General features: G+C 38.0%; 1 protein-coding gene and 1 non-coding gene across 2 annotated transcripts; one reads left to right on the forward strand and one right to left on the reverse strand.

Annotated features, from left to right (window-relative positions):
- Nucleotides 1–642: 642 nt before the first annotated feature.
- Nucleotides 643–19,463, reverse strand: VCAM1 (vascular cell adhesion molecule 1). The gene is made up of 9 exons (XM_029947470.1): nucleotides 19,291–19,463; nucleotides 18,493–18,768; nucleotides 15,920–16,240; nucleotides 14,379–14,645; nucleotides 10,756–11,031; nucleotides 8,199–8,519; nucleotides 6,793–7,059; nucleotides 4,848–5,114; nucleotides 643–1,564 (listed from the first exon to the last, which is right to left on the reverse strand). The coding sequence occupies exons 1-9, from the start codon at nucleotides 19,379–19,381 to the stop codon at nucleotides 1,404–1,406; spliced, it is 2,247 nt and encodes a 748-aa protein (XP_029803330.1). The 5' UTR covers nucleotides 19,382–19,463; the 3' UTR covers nucleotides 643–1,403.
- On the forward strand, nucleotides 10,579–10,680 carry LOC115300515. The gene has a single exon (XR_003912687.1). It is a non-coding gene; the product is annotated as a U6 spliceosomal RNA (small nuclear RNA).
- Nucleotides 19,464–22,427: the final 2,964 nt, after the last annotated feature.

A 22,427-nucleotide genomic window follows, 5' to 3' on the forward strand; every position in this document is an offset into this window, starting at 1 on the left:
CTCTGGGGTCTCTAGGGGAGAATGAATCACTGTTTTCCCCCCACATCATGACTGAACTTCTGGAGTAGATAATCCAACTCTTTCTAAAGGGACTTTATAAGTGACCTGGGCCACTGACAAGGACTGGGGCTGAGTAAGGTCTCAGGTCATAGTCAGGCAGCCTTCTGGAAAATAAACAAGGTTTATAGACAGCTCTTTATTAGAAGGTCCTTTCTTGACAGGGATGAAGATAACTGACTTGACTTCTCTGCACAGGTGACCAGATGGGCTCTGGTGGCAACAGTAATGCTCCATTCTTGGTTGTAGTGATATGTACATAAGTGTTTATTTGTCACTCTTTGACATGTGCACATTCATCTGCATTCACTCTTTTTGTGTATTCTATTTTTTCAATTTAATTGCAAAAAAAATAATTTCAAACCCCAAGGACATGAAATGAGACATTTAAATTCAGCGGGTGAGTATGGAGTAAAACACCTGAATTTTTGTCAAGTTCCCATGATCATTCTGATAAAGGTAACCCGAGGATTGTACTTCAAGGGCAATCTTTTGTTATCTCTATGGGTTTGAACTCTACTTTTGGAACTTGGCATTTCAAACACCATGATTAAAGGTGGCAGTTTACAATAAATAAACACACAATTCTTCCAACTCCAAGTATTATCACTTTACTGTACAAAAAAATACTAAACATTTACAAAAGAAAATCAAAAGACTTTGCATTTTTAGACCACATTAGAAAAGTTGCACAAGAGTCTGATAAACATCTCCGTACCATGCAAGTACCATCTAGAGAAATCAAGTCAACCATTATACAATAAGTTGAAGTGTTTAGTACCTGAAAGTGAACCCAGTGCCCTCCTGGTTTATCCTCTGCCTATAAAAAGAAAAAACCTTGGCATCTTTACAAAACATCAAATTATTGTCAATCAACTTTATAGGAACAAAATCTTGTTAATGAAAATAAAATGTTAAAAGGTGACACAGGTCAGTTGCCAGTCAATATTAATGTTAAATTGTCTTAAGATGCATTCAGTTACAACAATCAGCCCTGACAACACTGTTAAATTATTTGAAGATCTGACTACAGAGGGCTGCTATTCCAAGCGATCTTGCTACAGAATAATTTTATTTTACATATGTACAAATCATGTTATTGTATATACACATCAAGGAACTACTCCAGTCAACACATCTCAATGGTTGTGCCTATTTTTTAGGCAGAAAGTTTTCCTCTGGCCTCTTGTTCACAGCATGGGGCACAGGCAACCACTTCTTTCCAAGAATTCACTACATCCCGGGAAGTCTGGACTCTGAGCTTGTTGTTTTCCTCATGGAATGATGAACAGTATTAAGAATATGGAAGATAAATAGTGGCTCTGGATGAACATGTCAAACATTAGCTACACCTTTGATTTCTGTGCTTCTACAAGACTGTATGACCCTTTCATGTTGGCTCTTCTAGCAAAGTAAATGATCATTCCAATGGCCGGTATTATTAAGGAAGATGCACAGTAGAGCACAAGAAGTTCAGGAGAAAAATAGTCCTGGTAATTTCCTCTTCCTGGAAAATAACAAAATGGTTGTAATTAATGTCTGGTACAAAAAGAAATTTTTTGATATTAAGAGTTACATATTTTATTTTAACAGTATAACTGGTTCTCTAAATAAGAGCGAATCAAAGCAGCAATATGGGCTAACAGGAACCAAATGCAAACTTCTTTCAGTTATCCAAATAATCAGGTGGCAGTTGCTGTGGTCATGATGAGTCTAAAGACGACAGTTGTTGGGTCCAAACAGAATCAGGTTCTACTGTATAATGGAAATAAGGACATGACATTCTAGGGCTCTTTTACAAAAGCAAGAATTGAAGAGGAATGTTTGCCTTGGAAATAACAAAAATCTACTGAAGAACTAGGACTCTGATGACCATAAACTAAAATAATTAACTAGTTTTCCAGGAAAATCCTTGTAACCTCTGAAGTGTAATAATTATAGTCAAACAGCATATATGATAGTAAAAATAAAAAAAAGAATTCTTGCTAATGGCTTTGACAGAGATATATAAAAAAAACTTTGTATCTCTGAAGTAGGGAATCTTAATATATGTTATTACTCATCAACATCTATATCATTCCTTAATAAATTGAAGTTCTTTGGATAGTAGCATATTTTAGTTTGAATGTTACTTACTCAGAGGCATTCTCTGAATCACATCGTCTCCAGCTTAAATTAGGAACCCTGATATACTTTTACAATTCATTACAATTTCCTTCTCATAGCTCTTATCATTGCTTGTAATTAAACATTTATTCGTATGATTATTAACTTTGGTCTATAAGTTACATAAGACCACTTATCAATTTTCTTTTTGGTCTATCACTGGATAGGTAGTAACTGATTCATTGTTTGAGGTAGTTGATACCCAATAAATATTTTTTGAATAGTAATACATTTCTTTTCTTTCTACATGCTGTAACTTTGTCATTTAGTTGTAAATTAGGAACAGAAGTTAATAGTTTACAAAAGCAAAAATTAGTACTCTTTCTAATCTACTAAAAATCACGTGATCGCTGTAATACTATTTAACACTTAAGCTTACAAGAACATCTGAGAAAATTAACATGGCATTTACTGAGGCTCATCTCTATTTGTACTTATGTTTGCCCAGAATCATATGACCTCACAAATATTAAATTTCTTAAAGTAGCATGTATACTTTTTGTCTTTGAAGAAACCTGATTTTGGCGATGACTACATTCCTTCTAGAAGTTTCTAATCACTGGAGGTCAGCCAAGTAGAACAGGATCATGATAATCAGATGATGGGAAGTCGATTTTTTTCAAATTATTGGAGATAAAATCCTTTAATTCTAAACATAATGATAACTGCCTCATTTTTCAACTTTTCCCTGTTAGAGTAAAACTAGTCCAAGTATAATATTTTAATGGGATGTCCATTATCATAACTATGGATAGGCATCAATATTGACAATATGCTGGACAATGGTATTTCTACTCCTATTGTTTTCTTTTTAATTTAATAAATATTATCTTTTGCTTTCAGTGTTTCCTTGAGGCATCTGCAAACACAAATTTGCTGTTGAGTCGGTTACCGGGACAACCTTCAAACACTATTTTCAATAGCTGTATAAATACTGAAAATCATAAGGACTCCCAACCATTCCTTTATCACTGGAATACATTCAAACCAAACCAAAACAAAACAAAATTAATTTGAAAACTCATCTATGCAGAAAGGTAAGCTAATTCAAATACCAAGGAAAATTTTCAAATTTTTGTCTTCATTCATTTGCAGTTATTTTACACCATGGTTTTGCAGTCTGAATTTTTTGGCTGAGCCCCTAAAGTGCTTGGATAGTTCATGTAAGTAATGAGTGAAAAATGGCAAATATGTAAGTCACTAATTTAATAAAAGATTAGAAAAGACAAGGTGTGAGAGAGAGTTAAAAGGTAGAGAAGACACTTTGATACATCTTTAAAAGAGAATCATTAACTACAAACAGAATCACAGAAATGTTAGGAGTCCCAACATCAGGCTTAATTAAAAGTGGACTAGAGGTATCAGAGATGAAAAGAAATAGGAATGAATGAATTTCAACCTAGTCATAACTGAGATCTCAAGCCATCCAGAATCATCCCCAACCTCATTAGAAGCATTGATTACATATGCCCTTGTGTCATTTTGAGTGACATGATACAAGGCAAATGTTCCATTCTTTGAGCACATAGTAACTTCACTGGCAAGATCAACTATTTTCAGGATAATCACTGCAAGTGGGATCTGCCAAGTTTTCTGTCTGCCTCAGGCAGTGGATGATTAAAAGTTTAACATGTAAACATGGTATTTTCCCAGTCTTTAACATTTCTAGGTAGATGCATTGATATGGTATTGTGACAACAGAAAACATAAGGTAAGGCTTGAAATGTTGAGAAATCTGGCCAGATGAGCAACAATTTTACTCATTTTCTGACCTAAGTTCAAATTTTCTTCACATTGACCCATGGTTGTAAACTCTGATAGCCAAGTGCCACAGGCTCCAAAACTTACATTTATTTGCTCCAAGTCTGGTTTCCAACACACAGTGAGAACTCATTAGCACACAAGGCATGGAGACTAATTAGTACAGGCTAACATATTCTGCCTTACACCAATAAGAGCAACAGATCCTACTGGGCATCCACAAGAGGGGGTAGGAAATTAAAAGGCCCCTGAAGTTTCTCTGCTGAGGTCATTGCTCCCCACCCCCACCCCCTACTGGAATAGGGTAGGCTGGACAAGGAACTTGGATTCTTAAGAAGGCAATTCTGTAGTCTAGAGACTCTTTTATGTTGTTCAGCATCAAAATTGGCACTCCTAATTATTCTGAAAGGAGTCAATCCAGAAAATATGCAGTTACTCCATGTCCAGAGAATAGCGGTCTCTTGCTTTAGGAGTGACAAAAATCTGGATAGCACCTTTTGTCTTCCATGCGCCAATCCTAGTTCTTTAATTTCCTTATAACCTCCAGGGAAAGGTTTTAGAAGTATGTTTAAACGCTTAGGAAATGCGAGACTTCAGAGACCAATGATGAATTGTAAACTTGTAGAAAAGCAAACGGGAATTCTGTACTCACCAATGATTAATGTCAACTTCCTGGCTAAACTCCGTAGGACAGGGCAGCTGTGCATGATTATTTTAGGAAACATTGAGCAATAACCACAATCAACATGATATTCAGCTCTATTTTGCCAACTCATTCACCTAATCGTAGAAAATCTTTAGAATCCATCTAACCTCTGACTATTGTAAAAATAATCAAAAATAAAAACAAAAATCTAACTAACCTTTAACATCAAGGGTTAAACTTCTTAATTGCAAGCCAACCTCATTTTTAGATTCACATTCGTACACTCCCGCGTCCTCTAACTGGACCTTGTGGATGGTGTATGCACCATCTCTGGACTGTAGCACTGTGTCTCCCGTCTCTGCTTTTTTCTTCAGGATTATCCAAGTTTTGGGAACATTTCCACATGTACAAGAGATAATAACAGTGTCTCCTTCCTTGACACTCTCAGAAGGAAAAGCTGTAAGTTGTATGTCTTTCGGAGCAACTGTAAAGAGAGTTTAAAAGACACCTCTGATTGGGTGAAATATAAACCAATTCCATATTAATTTAATGACAGCAACAATTAGCTGTGAAGGAGATGTTTGTGCTTACTGTTTGCATTAAATGTTTACAGAGGCAAGTAAAGAAGTTAAGCATTGACTGTTTTTTTGTAAATGACTGTGTCTTTATGTTATTTATTTTAAGTGTTTATTTGTTCTTGAGAAAGAGAGACAGAGTGCAAGCAGGGGAGGGGCAGAGAGAGAGGGAGACATAGAATCTGAAGCAGGCTCCAGGCCTTGAGCTGTCAGCACAAAGCTGACAGGGGGCTTGAACCCATGAACCTTGAGATCATGACCTCAGCTGAAGTCAGACTGTTACCCTACTAAGCCACCCAGGTGCCCCTGTAAATGACCATGTTCTTAATAAGAGAAGACATGTCTATACTTCTCTCATGTCCCTTAATCTAATTTTTTACCCAGACTAGTCAAAAACATGGTGTTTAAAAAACAGCAATAGAATTCAAACATGAAAAAAAAATGTATTTTGTTTACAACGCTGTGCAAGGTTTTTCCTTGAAGTACAAAAGTCTTTACAGGCTTCTGAATTTTGAGTTGGATTTTCCTACTATTTTTATGGTTCTTAACAACCACAACCACCATTCACTAAGTGCCAGGTACTGGGCTAAGTTTTTAATGTACAACATCTCTATTAATACATAGCCTATGGAAGAAGGTATCTATCATATCACCATTTTACAAATGAGATTTCCATATATTTTTGTGACTGGATTTGAGATTCTTTCCCCAACAAGAGCTATAGTAGTACCATGACATCTATCCTAAAGGCTTTCTTTAAAGTTGTGCATTGCCCTTCCAAGGTCGTTTCTTTAAAATGCAAATTATCACCGAGGTGAGGTAACAAGAAAGTCACTAATGCCTTTGTGGAAATAATACCAAGGGATAAAAGAGGAAATGACAGCTCCAGTAAAAAATAATAATAATAAAAAAATAAGGAACTTGTACCCCCAAAGGGAAGGTGTGGGTAGAAATCCAAATTGTTCATTTCATGCTTTGGCCCAAAATTTTCTACGAATTCAACCTGTCAACTAGGAATTGTTTTGTTCTCAGTCCTGGCTCTCCATCCTGGAGGCAGGGGGTCTGGGTCCAATAACTTAAGCCATTCTAGTAGTTCTATGCCATCAAGTTGATGAACCAGAGGGCACGGTGAAACTCAGCTACTCAACCTCAAAATTTACAAAAGGCTTACTTACATGCCTTCTTAGGCTTCTAAGCAAATACTAGTATGTGCCTTGTGAGATTACCACTCAGAGTCCAATTCAGTAGATACAGTGGCTTTAATCCTAGCTAATTTCCAAATACATATATACCTCTTCCTATCCTTATTTCAACACCATAACCAGTGTCTCATAAATGTAACTGGAACTCCTGGCACCATTCCCACAGCTATCATTTCACTTGAGGTTAAAATAATTTTAGGATAAGTGACGTTGGAATTTTTTATGAGGAAGTGTCATTACAGAAACTTTCCAAGCATAGAAATCATCATGGGCTCTTCAAATATGTTTTTAGTAAAAATTTTGGTTTCATAGGGGGCTTTGTTCAAAACCAGTGACAATCAAAATAATTCTAGCAATAATAACTCATTAATCATGTTTTACTCACCTTGGATAATCAATTCTACTTCTTTTCTGCTTATTCCTGCCTGGTTAATCCCTTCACACACATAAATACCCGAGTCTTCCATTTTTGTAGACGTTAAGGTGAGCGTTGAGTTTTCAGAAAGAGGCTGTAGATGTCCATTATTCAGTTGCCTGCTCCACAGAATTTTCGGAGCTGGAAGGCCATTGCTGGAGCATGTCATATTCACAGAACTACCTTCCTCCAGGACGGAGGAGGGGCTGACCAAGACGGTGGTATCCATGGGGGCAACTGAAAGGGCAGGGACACTTGTCAGCTTGACCCTTTTTACCCTGAGTTCCAAAAAGCTTTAATTATGTTGCAAAACCGAGCTACGATTCAATGAATTGGAACAGTTTATTTATTTATTTATTTATTTATTTATTTATTTATTTACTTTTTGAGAGATAGAGTGAGACAGAGCATGAGCGGGGAAGATCAGAGAGAGAAGGAGACACAGGATATGAAGCAGGCTCCAGGTTCTGAGCAAGCTGTCAGCACAGAGCCTGATGTGAGGCTCGAACCCACCAACCCTGAGATCATGACCTGAGCTGAAGTCGGACACTTAACTGGCTGAGCCACTCAGGCGCCCCTGGAATAGTCTGTTAATGTTGATAACCTTATCAAAGGAGGATTTCTGTCCCCATTTCCTTACACAGATACAGAATGAGAGAGAGTAGAATATGGACCCAGCATGGATATTTTCTAATAGAAATCAGTTCTGTAGGAAGTCCCTTACTAAGAAGGGATGATCACTGATAGTGTGTATCAACATTTATGGTAAATTAAACATCGCCAAAAATTATTTGAATCTCCTGTGAGAAGATGGAGTTTATTATTCCACCCTTTGAATCTTGGCTGGCCTTGTGTGACTCACTTTGACCAATATAACATGGAAGAACTAACACTCTAGGACTTCTAGATTTGAGCCTTAAAGGGCTCCTTTCATTATCACTCTTTTGAAATGCTGCACTGTGGTGACTAAGCCCATGCTCCTTTCCTTCAGGATGAAACAGCACATGGAAAAAGGGAGGCCCAGAACCCCCAGAGAAGGCCCCAGAAATATGAGTGAGCCCATCTGGGACCAGTCATGCCCCGCTGACCTGCCCAATGGACTGAAAATGCATGAGTGAGTTCATCTGGTACCACAGTGAGCAGATGAACTGCCCATCCGACCCCTTTTCGAATTGCCTACTCATAGAATCATAAAGTAAAAAATGATTGTTGTCTTAAGCGTTACAAGTGGTTTGTTATAATAATTATTTGAAAATTTCTTTTCCACTTATTTTTTTTTCACAGAGGTTTTAACTATTAACCCCATGTTAACTACTGCCTGTCAAACATGGTAAGAAATCCATATTCAGGTGCGGATACATCACACACGGACTTACCGTTAACATAAAGTGTCTGTGTACTCTGCCTTTGTTTGGGTTCAAATTCCATTTCATCAATATGTAACTTAGCCAGACAAACAAGAACTTCTCCAGTGTCTTCAGTGGTGGGGATGAAGGTCATTTCCAAACTCTTAGTCTCTAGAGACTTCTTATCCACGTCCGCCAGAAAGTTTTTATTCTGTATAACACTCTCCCCCTTAAGTAATTCAATCTCCAGCAGGTCAGAAGGATACACATTAGGAACCCGGCAGTTTACAGTGACTGGGTTTCCGCTCACTAGTAGACCACTCATCTCAATCTCTGGATCTCTAGAGAATGCTGCAAATATCATAGAAAAAGGATGTTTATATGTGACAGTCAACGGAAAAATGGAACTAATCTCTATTAAATGCAAGGCTCTCAAAAATGACATTTTTAACTCACTTGAGATAGAATGATCACTAATACATAAATAATGCCATCAAGTATAAACATTTGTGATGTTAAATATAAATAATGCTATAAACACAAACTTAGCACATGAATTAATCAAGAAATAAATATGCTTCCTATTTTTCTCTTCTTAGTGATGCAATCTTTCTGACTGCCATGGACTGATCTTTTTGCAGGAACATGAGTTTTCACCATCTTATTTAGTAACTGTATACTTTAAATGTTTATTTCCCATGCTGTATTGAATGTTAACTATAAGTTAACCCCTTAATTATCTTATCTTAATTATCTCAGTCTTCAAAACAACCTGATAAAATAGGTATTATTTAACATATTTACAGCTGGGAAAACTTACAGAGAACTTATCTTACAGCTAGGAAAACTTATAAATCTGATAGAAGTTCAGAGATTCTCATTAGGCATCGTTTCTATAGTAAGTCACTTGAGTTGAGATCAGGACTCATATTTCTCTGAGCTCAAAACCCAGGCTCGGTTTTACAGAGCTGCAAAGTGTCTGGGTATCGGATAAGACCTACAGTGCAGTTCTCAGGTTAGACTTTTCATTTTCAATGGCCAAGTTTAGATAGCAAACTTTTAAAAAAATTTTAATGTTTTATTTATTTTTGAGAGAGAGAGAGAGAGAGAGAGAGAGAGAGACAGCATGAGCAGGGGAGGGTCAGGAGGGAGGGAAACATAGAATCCGAAGACAGCTCCAGGCTCTGGGCTAGCTGTCAGCACAGAGTCCAATGCAGGGCTCGAACCCACGAACCGAAAGGTCATGACCTGAGTCAAAGTTGGATGTTTAACCGACTGAGCCACCCAGGCGCCCCTAGATAGCAAATTTTAAATATTTCTCAGACAATCCTTGCAGTTAACAAAAAACTATGAGATCTACATTCTGATTAATATGTATCATGTATCTTAGGCAAACCAATAAAAATAAGACTAAAATAGTTATCAAGAGCAAGAGCAAAGCTAAAAATTTTTCCTTGCGCAAAATGTTGTTAAAGTGATACATCCTCAAATTGCAGTAAGACTGAACTGCTGGATCTCATTTCTTTTGGGAATGTGCCAACATCAGCAGATCCTGGACTCTGGGTAGTAGGATAACACAATAAAATTCACCCTTATTTTGAGAGATTCAAATCCCTTTACAGACATACTCTAACTCATGCTAAACAAAATCCTGATGAGTAACACAAGTTTGGGCAGGTTTTCTGGTAGAGAATGTGCTATTTTTTCTCTTGAATTCAGCTGAATAACACAAGCCAGGGTAACCCTCTCAAAGTAATCAATTCTCAGAGCATTTTGAATATTTTGCCCCTCATTCATTATAAAATGAGGAATTCTGGCAATGTCAAATTTGCAGAGGTTCGAGGTTGTAAAGGCTTTTTAGTAAGGTGACAGGAACAGCGAGAAAAAGTGTATTGGAAGTGTGTAGTGTAAATCAATGTTAAGATCTAGTGCTAACTCCTGGCTCTGCTTTTCACCTGAGATGCTGCTGCTGGCCACGCCCTATGGCCAATATAATGATCTGTTTTCATTTTGGGGTTTGTCTTGCTCCCCACTGCCTCATTTTTTCCCATCCTGTCAATCAACTTTCCAAATGTACCTTCAAAATAGTAGGCTTGGGCCTCACCCCCTTTCAAATAGCTGAGTAATAGTAACCTCTATCCAATCATCTGAATGGGCATTGATCCCCTCTCGTTGCTCACTCCCACCTCTGGAATACCCCCTACACACAGGAAGGAAGCAGTGAACATGTAGCGTGTTCCAGTGCATGATGACAGAGTTTTGACAAGACACAAAGTAAGGATTGTGGATGCCATGTACATTCCTAGTATATACTTAAGACGTAGGCCAATTAGGTTGCATCAAAAGTTCTGGTCCAGAGATTTTGGAACAATTCACAATGCTAAGTTCCCTTTCTAAACACATGGATCTGATGCTCCTTCGGCAGCACATTTACTAAGATTGGAATGATACAGAGAAGATTAGCATGGCCCCTGTGCAAGGATGGCACATGAACACATGGATCTCATTGTATAGCACAGACTAGCATTCTATTTCTTTGAATAGAATTGAGGAAAAAAAATAGTAAACAGTTCTGAAAACAACTTACAGTAGAGGTCCACTTTAATTCTCTTTTCCACTTTCTTATGGCCACAGGTCACGGTGCACAGATAAGAATGTTCATTCTCAAAACTCACAGGGCTCAGGGTCAGCGTGGACTTGCTCCCTTCAGTCTTCACCGTCCCACTCAGAGGGCTGTCTATCTGGGTTCTCCAACTGAAAGATGGGGACTCACAGTCTGTGACACCACATGTCAACACAACTGAGTTGCCAATCTGAGCAAAAACCTGGGGTCCAGGGGAGATCTCAACAGTGAGTGGTTTCTCTGGAGGAAAAAGAACAAGACAAAAAGAAGATAAGATTCTTTTCTTCCTTCACCACATTCCAATATATGGTCTTTTTTTTCTCATCCCTTACAGTTAACACCTGTGCCAAGAAATCACTCCTTTCTACCTTGGGACAATCCTGAAAGATATTTTTAAAGAATGAACCCATAAGAGTTCATTGAGTCATTCATTTAACAAAACAAATGTGGATTAAGACTTGTTAGGACAGAAGCTGGCATCTTTTCATGACACTAATTCAGTTTCTGCTCAATTCTAGTTTATCAGATCCCTACAGTAATGGACAACAGCTCCAATAATTAAGGAGGTTCCAGTGTATAAGCATTGTGTAAGCCACTTTGCATATATTTCATTGTTTAATCCTCACAACTTCATGAACTGCTACCATTAATTCTTCTCTTTCACTTCCTCTTGCTTCTTCTCTTTATTTTCCTCTTCCTCATCCTTCTTCTCCCATCATTCTCCACCTCCTCCTCCTCTTTCTCCTTAAGGGAATTGAGGCTCAGAAATGCTAGATAACCTTATCTAGTTTGCAACTGACAAAATTAGGACTTGAAGCTAAGTGAATCTGATTCGAGACCCCAGCTTTTCAGTTGCTTCAACAACTGAATCAAGTCATCCTCATGTGGAGATAAAACCAGATCTGAGAGAGGTTGTGAAAGCAGCTACAAAAACATGTCTTCTGATTAGACATATTACCCTAATGGACCAGTGCTTAGAATTTCTGTGCCAACAATATAAAGTTATACCATTGAAAGCACACAGAATCACATTGAAAGCAAAGTCCAAATCTAAACATGAAAATGATGCACAAGCCACCTCCAAAATTTGTGTGATGCAATACAAAAATACTTTGAATTAATTCGGGGGTTGAGAATGAGATCGGAGGTCAAAGTCCTAAGTCTCACATATCCAGAAAAACTCTTTGGCTGCCAGTCCTATCCTTGCTGGAGACACAGGCTGCTTTGGGATCCGTCCTGTCTGGGGAGAAAGGGAGTTTCAAATCTCCACTCCCTGTTCCCTGAAGAAACTGGGAGTGGTTGGATAACCCTGAGAGTGACAATTAAGACTCCACAGAAAATCACTAAAAGTGTTCCTGTAAATAGCAGAATGGAGAGGGAGGAAAGAATGCTCAACACAGAAGTCATCCAAATACACCACATTTTGCAGAGTTCTCATCTGTGCCAGGAGAAGTTACTCCCCTGTTTGGCTTGTCTCACTGCGGACATCGGACATCGTAGTATTTTCCAAAAAAGGCTCTCCTCAAATTACCTCAACACACTGATATGCTATTAGGTTTTGAAAAAGACAAATCATTGAGAACAATAACCAGAGTTTCTGAATTCCTTATGGCTAGTGTGAGAAAAGGGAACTTGAAAACAGACCCACTTCCTGCCTGTGAAGTGTTCTCAGATCATTTTTTCCCAGTGGCTGCATATGTTACCCGGTGAACCCTTTGCCCCTGTGGAGTAGTTCTTCCGTCACTGAAAGATCTTTTCAAAGTTCAATTCTCTCTTCAGTACTTAAGGTGATTAGTATCTGTAATGCAAAATTCAAAACAACCCTCCCTAACCCCACAGGGCATTTTCTTCTCACACTGAAATGGGATCTAATTTATTATGGGTTGGAATTATTCCAGGATGGGTGATTAGCTGCATATGATTTTATTAGTGTAATACTTTCCTGGTCTCGTGAGAATGGTAACCTAACACCCAACTGAGTTAATCTATTGATGTTGAGTTTCAATTTTATTTTTTAACCATCCAAGTTTAAATCCTATGTTTTCATATTTTAAAATTTTGTGTTGCTCATGTTTACAATTTATGCAACTGACCTTCATTGGGCACCTGTTTTGTGGCAGACACCCAAATATTAAAACACATACACATGCATACAATTCCTGATTTACAGTTTAATGGAAAGACACATTTAAATAAATACATTATTTTGGCTCTTACTAAAGTATATTTAAATTATCTACTTATATGCCTGTCTTTCCTGCCTACATTATAAGCTCTACAATGGCAGCCGCCATAACTTTTTCATTTCTGCCCCCACAGCACCAAGCACAATTCTTGGACAAGGGCTCTTAATTAATATATGTTGAGCTAAACAGAAGTAGATAAACTTCGATAACAATTGTTGGACGTACAAAAAGGGAGGAATGGCCACCTTTGCCCAACAGAATCTGGAATTGGAAGCTTTGTTTTGAAGGATGGCCACGACTTTGCCAGGTGAAGGAATGGTACTCCAGGCAGAAGGAACAACATAGACAGTGGTACAGAGACACCACCAAAGCTGTCAAGGTAGTTTCTGACCTGATTATAAAAAGTTTTATTTTAATAAATGTGATTTTAATTTACATGCATTTAAGGCTTGGTTTATGGTAGTTACTCTGGTAGCATTGCTCAGGGTTGACAGTCTTGAGGACAGAATGATAATGGGATGACCATTTGAAAACAATTAGCAATTTAGTTGAAAAGTCATGGAGTTCTAGATTAAAATGGGCCTGTATTAAAATCACAGTTAAAGCCCCTAGTGAGTGATTTAACCCTAGTCAAATTATGAACCATGCTGAACTCACCAGTTTTTATTCACCTCATAAGGTATCAGTAAAGACTATGGAGGCAACATAGATAAAGTAGAAAGTAGAATTCCCAACAAAACTCAAGTGTATGATCAGTAGGAGCTATTATTAATTTCTATGAGACAATATGCTCTCATCTGTAAAATGAGTATAAAATACCTACTCCCTAGTTATTTCTGGAAGATTACAGCTAACATATATAAAGTGCCTAGCATACAGCTGGTGTTCAACGAATGCCATTATTTGAAAACATCTTGCAAGAGTCCAAGTCAGAGATGATAAATTTAGGCAATGGCAAGAGGGTTGAAAAAAAAAGCTCAAATTCTAAGGATCATTCTGAGGAAGAATGGGCAGGATTTGGTGATATGGAATGCGAACATGAATTTAGGAGTAAGCAGAGTGTGGTGGCCCAAATACTGGGAGTCCAGAGTGAGTAGAAACAAGGACAGATGTGGTAACCTGAGAAAACTAATATACAAGGGGAGGAAGGAAGAGAGAAAGCCAAAGAAGGAGGCAGGGAAGGAATGGTGAGGGATGGAAAAGAATCAGAAAAGCAAAGCCATGGGAGGAAAGACTTCCGAGAAGTATGAGCAAGATGAACATACAATCATGCTGGAGTACATGATATCAGATGGGTCATCAATAAAATCTAAGAAAGTGATTTTGGCATTGAAGCTGTTTCACTACTATGCAAACCCCAATCACGGCACCCTTACCATTCTTTTTTCACAGTCTACTTACCTTGAACAATTAATTCCACCTCTTTTCCATTTTTCCCGACTTGATTGACTCCTTCACACACGTAAATTCCAGAATCTTCCATCCTCATAGCAATTAAAGTGAGAGTTGAGTTCTCAGAAAGGAACTGTAGATTCCCATTATCTAATTTTTTGTTCCATAAAATCTTTGGAGCTGGTAGACCTTCACTGGAACATGTCATTGTCACAGAACCACCTTCCTGCAGCCTTGTGGAGGGATTCACAGAGATAACGGTGTTCTTGGGTGAGACTGAAAAGGCAGGGCATGACATTAGTAACTGCTAGGCATCATCTTGATCCAATGAGGAAAATGTATTTCTTTCAGTCTCTATTTACATGCTTTCACAATTTTGACAAACTTACTCTGCCAAATTAGTGTGAAATTAGTATGGTGGGTTTACAAAAATCACTCAATCCAATTTCTGACTAATCTGATTGAATTACTTTTCTGATGTTTGGTGTTTTCAGATGGCAACAGATACTCAGAAATTAAGAAAGACCCTTAGAGTAATGTGGTTCAATCTCCTAGATAAGGTAGCAGTCCTAAATTCAAATCCTTGACAAGTGTTCATAGAAGTTGGCTTCAACACTTGTGATTGAGGAAATAACTAACTTACAAAACAGTCCTTTTGATTTGGGGACAGCTCTAATTATAAGAACAATTGAGCTGAAACCTTTCTCTTTGTAAGGAAATTTCATGCAGTGGCCATAGTTCAGTCCTTTGCTATTACGGAATAAATCAAATTCCTTTTCCACACGACTGTCTTTCAAATACTTAATGATAGCTCTCTTCCCAGTTCTGTATTCTCTAGGAAAAATATCCCCTCTCTTGACTATTCTTTTCAAAATATTGATAAAAGCCTTTCCATCTCATTCTCCTTCAGCAAAACGTGCTATAGTTGGCAATACTTTTAAATGTAGTGTTCAAAGCAAAACACAGCCTTTGGGTCCGGAACAGAGTACAGTGAGTCCACTCCTACACAATTCTGGGACTCCAAGTCTGCCTCACACTCCCCCAGAGTCTCGGGGAATATGGAGGTAATCATCTCCACTCTCCCACCCAATGCACATGGTTATGTGTGAGCACGTGCATATCTGCACGTGCAGACAGACAGACACACACACGCACACACAGAGCAAATTCTCACCTTGTAAAATCTCTATAACTTAATCTTGCAAGGTATATGATAGAACTTATAAAATATGATTTAAAACATTTTATCTTCTGAGCCTACTTCATACTACCCAGTCAGGTGGTATTATTACTCCCCTTTGATAGGCTGGGAAGTAAAGAAAGTAAACAACCCAAGCTCACAGAGTTCATGGAGTCGGAAGTCTTCTCAACCCAAATCCAATGATCTTTTCATTGAATTATGCTCTTGACAAATATTATGTTCTCAATGAATAAAAATGGAGTAAAAACTATAAAAAAATGCCTTCCTGACTTTAGCTGCTAAGTTTAATGCTATATACATCCAAGACTAAATTCCCATAAAGACTAGACTACATCACACAAGTACCTACCGTAGACTTGCAGTTTTTTTGTAGTCTCTCTTTCTTTGGGCTTGAAGTCAATTTCATCCATGTGTAATTCCGCTCGGCAAACAAGAGCTTTCCCAGTATCTTCATTGGTAGGAGTGAAGGTTACCTCCAAACTCTTGGTCTCCAGGGACCTCCTTTCCATAGGTTCCACAAAGTCCTTATTCTGTAGGAGATCATTGCCTTTCAGCAAATTCATCTCCAGCCTGTCAAATGGATAAACATCACGGACCAAGCACGTGACTGTGACTGGCTTCCCAATTTCCATGGGGCCACTCAGATGGATTTCTGGGTCCTTAGGGAAAGCTGCAAAGGTCAAATGAATACCCATGAGCAGGGTTTCTGTTCATGTAGTATAAGGTCTTTTACTGATTCAATGCAATGCAAACCAAGTCTAATGTTTCTGTTAATACAGTCTTAATTCATTGTTTAAATAGCCTTTCATGGTTTTGGGTGGGTTCACGAATCAGAATCAATCACCCTTTAGAGAGTTCTTCAGCTGTGAGCTTGCATGTACTAGGGGTTACATACTCTTAGAGTAATAGAAGAAACAAGAAATTGATGTTTGTTGGATACTTACATATGCCCATCACTGTGCTATTCATTAAATATAAAGAATTTTATTTTAACTCTAATACATAGAGACCACACCTCAGTTATGAAAACCTAGCCTTAGTACATTTCCATAACTTGCCTAAGGTCACACAGCTCGCAAATGGCAAGTCTGGGATTTTAACTCAGGATTTTTTATTATTCTGTGCTGCTACTGAAGATTACATTATACCACATTCTCTTAGGGCAGAGATATGCCCACTTTACAAATAAGAAAACTGAGGCTCAGAATGTCACTGCAAAGAATATTTATTGGGCAACACATACTCAGAAAGGAAGACAGCAACATTAAATAATTGGCTTCTGAAAGTGATGCCTCTGACAGGAATTCATCCACCAGGAAAGTGCAATCTTTAAATTCTGGAAGGCAGACTTGCCTCTTGAAATGCTTAGCTCAATGTCCTATCCAGCACAGCACTTGAACCTTTCAGTGCTAAGGGAACATGCTATGTCAGCCAGCCATTGCTTCCTTTGCAAGGCCTACCTTTTCATTACAAACTGTCATGACGGTAACACATTGGCTGGATTCAGGACTCTGTGTAATAGGAACACAAAGGTCCCAGCTCTAAAGAATATTACAATCAAATGTGGAATGGAGACAGGATTGTTCAACATAATGAGAGCCAGATATTTTTGAGGGAGAAAACCTCCAGAAAGATAATTAAAGCCAGAAGCGTCTTTATTTCTCCTTTTAAAATCTTCAACTATTTGATACTTGCAAGCAAAGGCAAAGGAACTGGAAATGCTTTGTTTTGTGGGGAAAAAAAAACAGTATTTAAAATTTTTCCACCAATAGTTTCTATCCCTCCTATTCTGTAAGAAATGTGCCCATAATCCACATGGTTTGCTGTCAGGTAATATAAGAACTTGTTACTTTCCCCTGTATTTACATAAGGGGGCCTCTTAAGGACCTCAGGAGGCTGTACAAACAATGCATGTGCAACCAGCATAATTGAAAGCAGCCGGCCAGGCACAGTTTCTTGGGACACATTAGTAACACATGGGACTTATTGAGGAATCAATTACAGATACTGGACAAAGCTAAGCTCCGCCACGGCACAAGGGAACCAACATAATTATAAGATAATCAAATGGGATCTTTATGAAGAGATTGCCATAAAGGATTCCAGAGTTTTGTTTTGTTTTGTTTGTTTGTTTTTCTGAAAGAGTAATCATCTGTAACCAAAGGCAAGATTTTTATTTCAGGTTGGTTTTTAACTCTTCTTGCTAACTTTATATGCTGGGTTGAGAATGGAATGGGATGCATTTTGGTAGAATGGCAAACTAGGGATACTTATTAACATGCATCAGGCAAATCTAATCCATTACACAAATAACATTGAGGTTGACTGGTTGAGCATGAAGGCTTAAAGACACCAAAAACAAAAATAAAAACCACCCTCCTAAATTTGTCTATATCAAAGTCAAATGAGTGAAATGTTTGCAGATACTTTTCTTATGTCAAAGGGAAAACTCTTGTACTGAAGCCTATTACTGAATTGTAGATCTCCTACTTACGCTGATTTTAAGCACAAAATTGCATAAGAATAAATAAGTGGAAAATCCCTGTAGAATGGAATTCATAAATCATTTGGATGTATGGCCAAGTAAACATGTGAGGATATAATCAAATAGAAATTGCTGAAAAATAAGGTTGAAGAACTTGAGAGAGCTTCATTTTATGGCTAATAAAAGAAATGCCTGGAGAGGTTGAGTCTTAACCATGGTCACTATGTTTGTGGCAGAGTTAGAAATAAAAGCCAAAGTTTGGGTTCCGTCTCCAGTGTTAGATTCAGCTGCCTCTAATGTTCTTGGTACCGTATGTCCTCTAGCCAAGAATTTGGACCTGAATATCCTTTCATTTTTTTCTTTTAAAAATATCCTTTAAAAAAAACTTATCTTAAAGCAAAATTAAGAGAAAATCAAAGATTCTCTGAAGTACTCACAGTAAATCTCCACCTGAATTCCTCGTTCCCGTTTCTCAGATCCGCAAATCGCTGTGCACAGATAAGAGTATTCATTCCTGAAGCCAACGGGATCCATGGTCAGCGTGGAATTGGTCCCCTCATTTCTCACCTGCCCATTCAGTGGACTGTCTAAATGGGTTCTCCAAGAGAAAGATGGGCGTTCACAGCCTGTAGTACTGCAGGTCAGTGAAGCGACATCACCAATCTGAGCAACAATTTTGTCTTCAGGGGAGGTCTCTATTTTAAAAGCTTGAGCTGTGAAGGCAAAAGGAGAAAACTTTGTTTAGTATTCTACTCCTTCTTCTCTGTCCTAGTATAATGTCCAGAATACAATCTGGCTGGTCCGTTTCCTAAATTTTGAACTATTTGCAAGGCAGCCAAAAAGAATTGGAGTCACTGCCAAAGGTGTTAGAATCATGGAGAACTCTCAGTTCTGACCTTGATGCCCATTTATCAAAATTAATTTGTTATTTGCTAAGTTTAAGATCATTATCAAGTACAGGAAACTGAAGAGATAGACCTTACTAGAGGTAAATCCAATTATTTACTTGACATTGGAAAAAGATATCTGGAAAAAAATCAGTTTGCACCTCCAACTATGACAAAACAATGGTACATAGCAATACTCAATAGCACATTACATGTTATGTTAAATTAAGGTTTTCCACAGCCTAAAAATCCTAGTGCCTTTCTTCACTACCATAGCAAAACTGACTGAAGCCAAAAGCGGAGCTGAAATGGAATGTGAGCATTTGGAACAGATCAAAGAGAACTTACAAACTGTAAACACCATCCAAAGTATATGTGAAGCTCCAAAGATCACGACCATCTTCCTAGGCATTTTTAGTTGCCTCTGTGATGAGAACATAATGGTCCCAAAACTCTTCTTTCCGTCCCACCTGAAAGTGCCCTGGAAGAGGCTTCAGCTCCTAAAGCCAGTGAGGCTCAGTGAGGAGTGAAATAGAAAGTCTGCTCTTATAAAGGGTCTTGTCGCAGAAGCACAGAGGCGGAGGGAAATCCCTTCAAGGGGAAACCCGGAGCAGAGCCAGAAAAAGTTTTACTGACACCCAGCCAAGTCCAGGGTTAACCCCTTCCTTTGCTCTCAGTGCTAAAACTACTCTCTCTGCCACAGAAAACTGAAACACTCCCAAGGTGATAAAATTAAAGCTTTTCCGGGTTTTTCCCTCCAAATGGATATCTTTGCAAGAAAAATACAAGGTAATGTACATTTCAGAATAATGCTCATTTCAGAATAAGGGAAAGGCAAGAGAGAGAAAGGGAGGAAATAGGCAGAAAGAAAGGAAGAGAGAGAGAATAGTAAATTTTACTCTGAATTTGAAGTGGCTAAATAACCACTGTATCATGTGAACTGATTTTTTTTTCTCCATTAAGACATATTTGCAAATTCCAAAATAAGGTTTAATTTTTCTCTCACAAGAAAAAGGAAAAAGTCCTATCTTTTGATGAATATTTTTTAAAAGGGAGACAGCATAACTTCTTAGTTTTATACTTTCTATTCATAAAATATTCATAAAATACTTCTTTTGATGACAAATGTCAATTTTCTGAAATGATTTTCTTGAGTGAAAAGTAAAGGAATGCTACTAAAGCAAGAGAACTAATTTTTCCCTCTTTTTTTCAGAAAAGTTATTAATCCTTTTGATTCAACTGCCTGGTAACTGAAAGTCCTTCTCAGACTTAAATACAAATGTATGGAATTCATCTGAAGTGGCAAATCTCTTGGAATGGACCACAGACACAGTTAAAACATGACAAATAATGTGTTTTTGTTATATGGGAGTTGATGATACCCCATTTTATGCCCTCCCTAACTCATACCACCTTGCCCAGTGAAATTATTTTCTAAAGCTGTTTTTAAAATGACTGTTTCAGCCTTGCACACACGTAGCTCAAGTGTTTGCAAAATGCTTGTTAATAAAAAAAAACAACAGAATAACCACTTCCTTGTATTATGTACATGCTGGTCTACCTCTTCCATTGGATCACCAGTCCTTTAATGGCTGGGACCAGTTCTTGAACATCATTGTATCAATCTCCGCCTTCCCGGCATCTAATGCATGGTTTTGCCCTTAGTAGATCCAACAATAATAAATACTGTGAATTAAAATTTGGAAAAGAAACTTTTAAAACGCTAACAATAATATATAAGTATTGCCTGAGAAAAATTTGGATTCTACAAAAAATCCCCGAGCTCCTTGACTCCCAGGAATGTGTATAACCAAGAGTCCAGTGCTATGTAACAAAGGCCGTAACAGGTTTGGAAAGTACCCCTGTCCCTTCAGGGCTGGAGAGGCTTCTGGGCATCCTCCTGGATACTGATAAGGATAGACTCACTACTGGACAAGGACAGAGGAGAAAAAGAGGAGCTATTCTGGGGCTGTGATGAGACACGTGTGACTTTACCTACCAAATATCGAAGGATTGGAAAGGTGGCTTCAGGGGCGCCTGGGTGGGTCAGTCGGTTAAGCGTCCGACTTCGGCTGGGATCATGATCTCACAGATCATGGGTTCGAGCCCCACATCGGGCTCTGTGCTGACTGCTCAGGGCCTGGAGCCCGTCTTCCAACTCTGTGTCTCCCTCTCTCTCTCTCTGACCCTCCCCTGCTCACACTGTCTTTCTCTCTCGCTCTCTGTCTCAAAAATAAATAAAACATTAAAGAAAAAAAAAAGAAAGAAAGGTGACTTCAGGCAAAATTGGTTGGTAAACAAGTAACCTAATGGTTCTTTACAAAATTGGTGTCATGGAAGAAGATGATCTGAACCATTTATGTTGTCTGCTTATCTTCGGAAGAAATCTAAAAGGGATTAAGGGATTTTGATGCATCTCTCTGAAGTACAAAAATAAGTGACTGATAGGATCTAAGGTGGGATCCTAAAGACCAAGTCATGGTAAATAAATAACTTCAGTCTGGAGTTTGGATAAGATTCCAAGTTTTGAATATTGAAGAAATACCTAACCTATTGAATTAGTTAATAGTGCTTTCAGCAAAATATATGATAAAGTCCCTCATTTTATCTTTGAGTTGTACACATTTGAGGTTTCACCTGCTTCTCTGAGGTTGAATTGATTGCACTCTTCTATGGCCTCTCTGCCCTAATGCACACAGGTAGCCGAGCACTTGTCATGTGACATTTATGTGTTAACATGTCTATCTTTCCCAACTTACAACCTCAGGTGGTTTTATTTATTTTTTTATCTTATATCTAGACCGAGATAAGGCATTCATTAAATTTTGTGGAATGAGTGAATGAAGGGAGCTGCAAGTGTAAGTTTAACAGACTAGGACTAATCTTCCTGTATTTTGTCTTTGAAATTGTTCAGTTCAACATTTTTATCAGTAACATAGAAGACATGATCATCTAATTTATTCATAAGACACGATTATCTAATTTATTCATAATAGAAGACTGTAAGAGATAGTTAACCTTAGAGAATGACAGAATCGACATAAAGATCTCAAAGATGATGAAGTGAAACTTAATAGGAATGCATTAAAATATATTAATTAGATGTGAAACATCAAGTACTTGAGTAGTACAGGATAGAGGAGAGTTGACTTGACCATAATCAATAAGAAGACCTCCTGGTGATCCATAAGGTGAACACAAGCTAGCATTGCCATGAGAAGCCAAAATAGATGCAATAAGCTCAAGCTGTACTTACAGTATTCAACTTTCTAATCACCCGAGGCAATCCAAGACAATACTGGGAGCAGAGGTATCTGATTCAGGACACAATTTCTTATGATAGAGACAAAAAGTAGAGAGTGTCCAGAGAAAAGTGGTGAAGATGGTAGGCAGCTCCAAACTTCAGGGTATAGTAGGAGCTATTGAAGGAACAGTATGTTTTGTTTGGATAAGAGACACCAATGAAGCTATGTAATAACTGAATG

Source organism: Suricata suricatta, chromosome 8 (assembly GCF_006229205.1).
Source record: "Suricata suricatta isolate VVHF042 chromosome 8, meerkat_22Aug2017_6uvM2_HiC, whole genome shotgun sequence".
Classification (NCBI taxonomy): Eukaryota; Metazoa; Chordata; class Mammalia; order Carnivora; family Herpestidae; genus Suricata; species Suricata suricatta.

Excerpts from the sequence above, each read along its gene's own strand:
- VCAM1 (XM_029947470.1), bottom strand. The coding sequence starts at position 19,381 with ATGTTCTCATCACAGAGGCAACTAAAAATGCCTAGGAAGATGGTCGTG. Across the intron at positions 14,646-15,919 it reads AAAAAAACTGCAAGTCTACG|TCTCACCCAAGAACACCGTT; the intron begins GTAGGTACTTGT and ends CTGCCTTTTCAG. Across the intron at positions 7,060-8,198 it reads ACAGACACTTTATGTTAACG|TTGCCCCCATGGATACCACC; the intron begins GTAAGTCCGTGT and ends CTGCCCTTTCAG.